The sequence below is a fragment of the Mesitornis unicolor genome, unplaced genomic scaffold (genome assembly GCF_000695765.1).
Source record: "Mesitornis unicolor isolate BGI_N332 unplaced genomic scaffold, ASM69576v1 scaffold4567, whole genome shotgun sequence".
In the NCBI taxonomy this organism is placed as follows: domain Eukaryota; kingdom Metazoa; phylum Chordata; class Aves; order Mesitornithiformes; family Mesitornithidae; genus Mesitornis; species Mesitornis unicolor.
The window spans coordinates 174,029-181,368 of NW_010196997.1; the positions used below are offsets into that span (position 1 = coordinate 174,029).

A 7,340-nucleotide genomic window follows, 5' to 3' on the forward strand; every position below is an offset into this window, starting at 1 on the left:
AGAAGGATTATCTGTGTGCCAGAGCTCTATCTTGGTTGCTGGACACAATCTTGTCACCTTTTCTGTGTACCTCTCTTAATTATTCTTGTCTGAGGGAGCATAATGAGTGAGAAGAGGACATTGCAGGGATGGGGAGGACAACGCTGTAGTTTCTGAGTGCAGTAGAGATGAGAGTTAACCTGCCATAAATTAGTGAACTTGTAGATGGCTCTAATGTTAATTTCAGGGACGATGTTTTAAATCCAGTCCAGAATCCTGAAGAAGTAAAACTGATCCAGAGCCTGGGAAGTGCAGCACTGATCCACCCTAACCTTTGATGTTAAGAGGATCAGGATCCCCTTAGCAAGAAAGTTTTGTCTACTTATTACTGTATAAATCCACGTCTGCAGATGTGTTTCAGTCATTGCAGTGGAGGCAGACTGGAAGTGATGGTTAGATGGTTATATCTGGTATATCTCTTTTAAGCGCTCTCATCATTTACGAGGAAAGATCCAGGATCTTTCAGAAGCCAAACCTGGCTTTCTGCAATAATCAGTTATACCTTCACAAAATGAACAGAAAATTAAAACAGCAGCACATGGTGCTTTTGCAATGTACAGGTGTCAGCTGGGGACCCGTGCATTTAAAATCCTGCCTGGACTTGGCGTGTGCAGTGAATCTCAGCCTGGGCTTGTGCTGTGCCGTGTTCCCACACGTAACTGTGTATCACTTATAGGTCGGATTTGTTGGACACTGGCATGACCCCCGTGTTCACCTGAGCAAACACAGGCATCCTGCTGCTGTAAGCTAAAGTTATTGCGTTAAACCAGGGCTAATGCTTGTACTAGGAAGCAGCTACCTGCCACGTATGAAAACAGAAATAATGCTGTTATGACTGAGAAGGAGAATGCTTGTAAATATTGTAGTCACTGGCTTTTGTGTGGGTTACATCAAGATTGTATTCAAACATTGACAGGTTAATTACATGTTTCAAAGCTTGTTTACTGTGATCTGAGAGGAAAGTGTTATTAAAGAAGTGTTCAGCATCTAACAGCGCTTTTTTTTCCCCTTTCTTTTCCCTTCTCAATGTTTTCCCCTAGCTGATTACTCCTCATGCCATCCGTGTACAGACGCCTCCCCGACATATCCCAGGGGTTGTAGAAGTCACATTGTCCTACAAGTCTAAGCAGTTTTGCAAGGGAACACCTGGAAGATTCATTTACACAGGTAAGGATGCTTTAGTACTAATATAACATGGAGAAATAGGGCAGGCAATGTATCACACTTGCTAGGGCTTCTGCTTTCGTCATTAAAAGCTCTACTGTATTTTATTATTTTGGCTAAGCACGTCATTGAAGATACCAATTTAAGGTTGAATTTCAGAAGTGGATGACTGCAGAGATTAATCTGAAAACATACCAGTGTGGGATTTTTCTTCGCTTGTTTGTCCTTGCAATGGGATGTATCTTTACCCAGGAGGGGGGAGGAAGAAGAGAAATACATACTCCAGTACGTAAACAAACAGAGAAAGAGTGCAAGCATCAAGAGCCAGACATACTGGTGCAATCACAAACCTGACTTCCAAGAAGCATCTTGCTAAATATCTCCATCTCATGCTGTCCGGCAAGTGTTGCATGTGTTCAAAGCAGCAGCCTGTTTGCCTGTCCATCTCACCATAACATACTTGACCCTGACTTCCAGGGAGGCTCAGTACCTTTCACCCCAGCTGATGCTGCAGACATAGAGACTTGCAGTGTGTTTTGGGGTGGCATCCTTTGCTGAGACCACTAAGGCAAGTGGTTTGGTGTGAAGAGTTATTAACAAAAAAACCCCATGCTAGGACATTGCAGGTGCTGTCAATGTTAAACCTCTCTCAAGAGTGGTAAGGACGGCATGGGGAATAAATCAAGTAGCAACCTAAGTTTCTGAAAAGAATGTGTGTCACTGATTCTTTGGAAGGTGTGCATGCGACAAGAATTAATGGCTTGGTCCAGATTTTGATGTGCTTCTACTTTTATGCACTTGTTTTTCAACATGTGCAGACAGGACTACTTCTGTAGCTGTTTGCCTGAACCGTGCTTCATCATAATCCAGTGTCATTCCTTCCCTCATTCTTAATTGCCCCAAAACATTAAGATTAACTTTAACTTTATAGGCATATCATAAAGTATATCATAAGCTATATCATAAATACTTGTGGCTATGAGGCACTCTGAATTACACATACATTGCACATATATATGGGCACATACATTACTCCAACTGTGAATGTACACACAGGGACTCGAGGCAGAGGACAGACCTCTGTGCTCCAGCTGGGTAACGAAGCTCTCATTTGATTTTCTTAACACTAACTGAGTTGAACAAAGGTGCCTTACAAAACTTTATCGTATTTTTCAAATACCCTCTCCCCCGGTTGGGATTATGCACTGAGTTTCTTTAAACTGAGTCTTCAAGTATTCATGTATTGCCTTGCTGATTGAGCAACCAGCACTTGTGGAAGCTGTGTGTATTTATTGTGAGCATTCTAATTTCAACATTATGTGGGAAATTCATGTATTGGACAATAGTGCACCATATCAAAAAAGCTCTTTTGGGTTTGAATGTGTTGGAACAAAAGCAAAAGCTAAGGGTTGTAATGCCAGCTGGTGCAAATTGCCACATGAATGTGTCAGCCAGAGCTCTGGACAGTTTGACCATGATCCTTTCCCTTCTCCCTTTCTTGCTCATGGTAAGTTGTGCTGTCCTGCTTGTTGTCAAGCCACAAGCATGGCTCCATTCTGGGTTGGTGAAATGGCAAGTATGCATGCAGAGGGAGAAGAAAGGGAGGAAAACTGCCACCCTCAACCTAGTGAAGAAATTTTTGGGAACTTCATTTTGCTATTTAAATGTAAAAATGGCTTGGACCTATTTTGGTTTTGCTTTTCAGATCATCATTAATTAGCTTTTCCAGGAAAAAGGAGGGCAGCGGTTTAGTCTGTCTGCCCAAGAGCAAATGGCTGAATGTGAAAATAAGGTGTCCCAGTAGGGAGAGTGTTTCCATATATGCATTTTCAGGTTAGTGTCTAAAACAGATTATTTTTCTTTCAATAAATGCAAGTTCTGAAATACTAAACAACAATGTTAAAATCAAAGGTGGTCCGATCCACGGACAATTCTCTTACTTATGCAGCTTTTATGGAGTTACGGTAGATACAGAAAAGCTATTGTGACTGAAATCGTACCTCACACAATTTGCATTTTCCTTTTAGAGGCAGCTCGAACTTAAATGTGGCTCTTTAAAAAGGACTAAATGAAACAAAAATAAAAACAATTAATGCATCCTGACCTTCAGAAGTGCCTTCCAGCCCTTTAAACAAAATGCAGGTTCAGTACACGCCTGCCGATTAGTTTTAGTTAATTGAAAATTATAGGATTGACCCAAGAGGAAAATTTTGTTTGCACTCCAATCACTTTTACAAATTAAGGAAAATTACCACAATTTTGTTTAGCTAAGGTTTCACACTGAGTTCACGAAATTAGCTCAGCCATCCCAACAAAGTCAGCACTTTGTTAGTGAGCACTAGAAAAAAACTAATAGTCTATGGTGTGTACAAACGAAGCATAGAAAAAGCTATGATGCTTTAGAGAACTAGGCCAAGTGTTTTTAATTAGGATTATTGGTTCATTGTAAGTTTTGAAGAACAATCAAACTAGCAGATTAGCTGTTTCTTTTAAAGCTAGAATTTCTTGCCATTCATTTTTCCCATGAGAACTTGTTTTAACTCCCACATAGCACTATTTTTTTTTTTTTAACAAGGCCTGCAGGAAATGGACCAATTGGAAGTTGGGATACAGTAACATTCTCCAGCATCACTCCAGCCGATGGGAGTTTTTCACAATGTTCTTCAGTGAACTCAGTGTTCTGGAACATATTACAAAACCACAGAGGCCAAATGTTTTCTCAGAGGAGTTTGGCCTCTGTTTTTGGCCGAAAACATTTCAGCATCACTTGCTGCTTATTTACCCTGCTATTAAGAACAAGGGGAGAGGAGGGAAAGGGGAAAAAAAAAAAAGCAAAAAAAGAGAGTGTGTGTGTGAGAGAGAAAAAGACCTGGGGTTTGTGGGCGGTGCAGGAGTTGATCAAGCGTAGTTTCCTTTCTGGTGAGAATGTCCCTGCTCGTTAATGGTCCCATTTTGTGGTCAGGTCTCATTTAGAAGAAATTATTTTTAATCAGTGTTCAACAAAATATCCCCTCAAGCCACCTGGCTGTAAACTGTTTTTTTTTTTTCTTACTGTTAAGTACTTAAGTTCTCAGAAGAAAATACCCAGTGACCCATTAATTTTAGCCTTTCTTTTCCCCTTTAACTGCAAATAACTTAGTAACATGATCTCTAAGTAGTCCATGTGCCATCTAGGAACCAAGGTCACATATATACAGAGAAATCCTGGTGTTTGTAAGTATTTTTGGAAGAAATAAACCAGTGTCAACCCTGTGCTTGCAAGAAGACATAAGTTTTTTTTATTTTCCATCTGCAAAGCAAGCCATTAGCATGCATTATATAGCAATTATTTCCTGAATTTTAAGCTTTGACATTCCTGAGAGAATGTTATTAGAAATACAGAAGCCTGACCATTTCTAGCACGTGTGTTAATTTTGGAGTAATATTAAAAGTTCATATTGCCCATAAATACCCAAACATGCTGGTCAGTATTTCCCCGTGGCACCCGTCACGTGTAAGTCTCTTCTGGTATTGAAGAGTTAAGCTTCACATCGCAACTTAGGAGCCAGGTGTGTATCACTACCATTATTTTAGGACCAGAGAAACTGAGATGAAGGAAGAAACCATTAGTGATACAAGTCCATAGGTAATTTGCCAAGGTGACACATATGCCAAGGGCATATATGGTTGAGTTAAATAAGGGATGAGAATTGGCACAAATCTGTGATACATAGACAGACCTTTGAGATTTGTTTTGTTTTAATTTAAAGAAATGGATACATCATTGACAGTATGATTTTCTCATATGAATTTTGCTATGGATTGTGGTACTATACCACAAGATTTGAGTGGGATCGCATGAATGTAAGTGAAAGGAGAATTTATCTCATTGGATACTGGAAAGGACATATGGAGGGTCCATAAAAATGCATTGTGCTGTGTCTTCTACCACCTGCTCAGTTTAAGGTTTTGTGCTTTTTTCCCGAACCAGAGCAAAGAACTACATAGGGGCCAGAAGTGTATAGCTTTGTCAGTAAGGTTATGTATACAACATGGGGGTAATTCAGATTCTTGGCTGAGCAGTATCCCAAATACTGTTACTTTTTTTTGGTGTTTTTTTTTTGAAAACTCGTCACATGGTTGGATATGGGTTGGAATTTAGGGACCTCTTTCGTTTGCATTAGTCTTGTGGGGAGGCTGCGGGCTAAACCATTTGTATGCTGACAGGTACCTAGAGAAACAGCCAAGTTCCCCCCAGTTCATTTGGGCTTGTTATCAGCTATGGGATAGGGTATGTCTCTAGAAGTGCTGCTAACAGGAATGGTGGATGTAGGGTCAGCACAGACACACGGGGCTCGCTGTGCAGTGTGAATAACCCCGATGCTGAGTGCTGCTCCTCCAAGACAATTGTGACGAAGGCAGAGTGGGTCAGAGTGGAGCGGTGCTGAGACCGACCAGTGTTTGCATTACGCTTCTGGGGCATTGTGTGTAGTGTGATGTAGAAATGTGAGCTCTGTGAAGGTCAGGATATTCGCAGAATTTCTGGGAAATTGCCTCTTCCTCTGAAATGTCATAGGGCTTCTCAGAGAACCTTTCAGTTGCTACAAAGAAGAAATAACCTAATGTGGAAAAATCCTTGCTACATCCTCATTTCACCCTTTATTTACTTCCAAAAACATTTGACACTGTGTACAAACAGGAAGAGCCTTGCAGATCACAGATGATTTGGGTGAAATTTTCAAAAACCTTGGGTTTAGGTGGCTGGGTTTCTAGGTTTTTATCTTGAAATGGTTTAATTTACAGAAGTGCAGGGGTAGTCATCTTCTGAGAATTATTCTCTTTTCATTTCTTAAGTCAAATACCTCTAAGAGTAAGAGACCAAAAACTACCCATGACCATTTAAAATTTCAGTCTGTGGCCCTAGAAGTAGAGGTTTAAGTCATGTACACAGATCTGGTTAGAATTGGAAAAACAAAGTTTCCAACCTGGTAATCTTCAAGGATTCCTTTGCTAGGAAACGTCTCTGCTTCCAAGAAGGCACCAATAACTATGCGAAGTTCAAAAGATACATAATCAGTGAAGCAATCAGTTTTCAGAATTGCAAGTTCTGGAGTTTGTAGACTTAAAAAAAAGAAAAAGAAAAGAAAAAAATAGAAGTGGTGATGAGAGGCAGACTGGCTGTCAAGGGGTTCCTGTAGCCCCGCTGGAGCCTTTCTTGACCCCTGTGGGCTAGAGTTTGACCCTTACATGAGCTAACCTTGGCCATAGCGGTGTATCCGTTAGTTCCTGAGAAATGTTTAAACCTAGTCATAGTTATTCTCAGCATCAGTAATAGACAACCTCATTAGTTTTACAATGCCTCATTCATGTGTGTTTATCATTAAGTCATGAGCACTTAAAAAGTTGATTGGTATAAATGAGGAGAGAAGGCCACCATCAACAGAACAATAAAAATAAAATTAAAAAGCCAGCATTTCTGATGCTGTCTTGGGTTTTATCCCGAAGTGTTTATAAATTTCTTCACCCTCAAAGATATGGCGATCATTAATCTGAAATGAAATACAGAGCACATCACTTCTCCAGAAGAGTGACCAGTTATGAGATCTGGTAGCTAGCAAATGAATGCCATTTGTTTTTAACAGCAGTTGTTATCTGCCTTTCACTAGTAAATATTAATAGCAGTGGTAGAATAAAAAGTATCAGATGCCTCAAAGTTAAATAGTCTGTCACTGAGTGCTACAGAAGAACAGAACAAAATCCCTCAATACAAAAAAATGTATAAAATTTAAAATAAGAGCTGGTGTGTGTTTTTAAAAGCAGGAGAGCCCTGTGCTGCAGGTTACCCTGTGCTCTGGACACTCAATATAAAGTCTGTTCCTGATCTCAGAGAGACTCTGGAGGACAGAGGAGAGATGGTAAATCCTAACAATCAAGTAGGGAAGAATTAAGTTAAATCCCTTGTAAATGTAGACTTTTACCGGGGAATTTAATTAATGTATCTGGAAACAAACAAAAAACCCCTCTTATAACAGCTATCTGAAAAAATGTCCTAATGCAGAGATCACTGGGTTCCCCCTTCATCTCATTGTGCCAGTGTTTGTTCCCAACTGTACCTTGCCATGGGACACCAAAGGCATTGGGTGGTTTGTGGAGCTCAG

At 40.2% G+C, this 7,340-nt stretch overlaps 1 protein-coding gene across 1 annotated transcript in view; it reads left to right on the plus strand.

Annotated features, from left to right (window-relative positions):
- The window catches only part of LOC104543936 (transcription factor COE1-like), a 40,985-nt gene extending 36,972 nt beyond the window's left edge, over positions 1–4,013 (plus strand). Inside the window, exons 4-5 of the mRNA XM_010188655.1 lie at positions 1,080–1,206; positions 3,779–4,013. Of these exons, the coding sequence (XP_010186957.1) occupies positions 1,080–1,206; positions 3,779–3,819 (168 nt within the window). The 3' untranslated portion in view covers positions 3,820–4,013. The remainder of the gene's footprint in view (positions 1–1,079; positions 1,207–3,778) is intronic.
- The last annotated feature ends 3,327 nt before the right edge of the window (positions 4,014–7,340 follow it).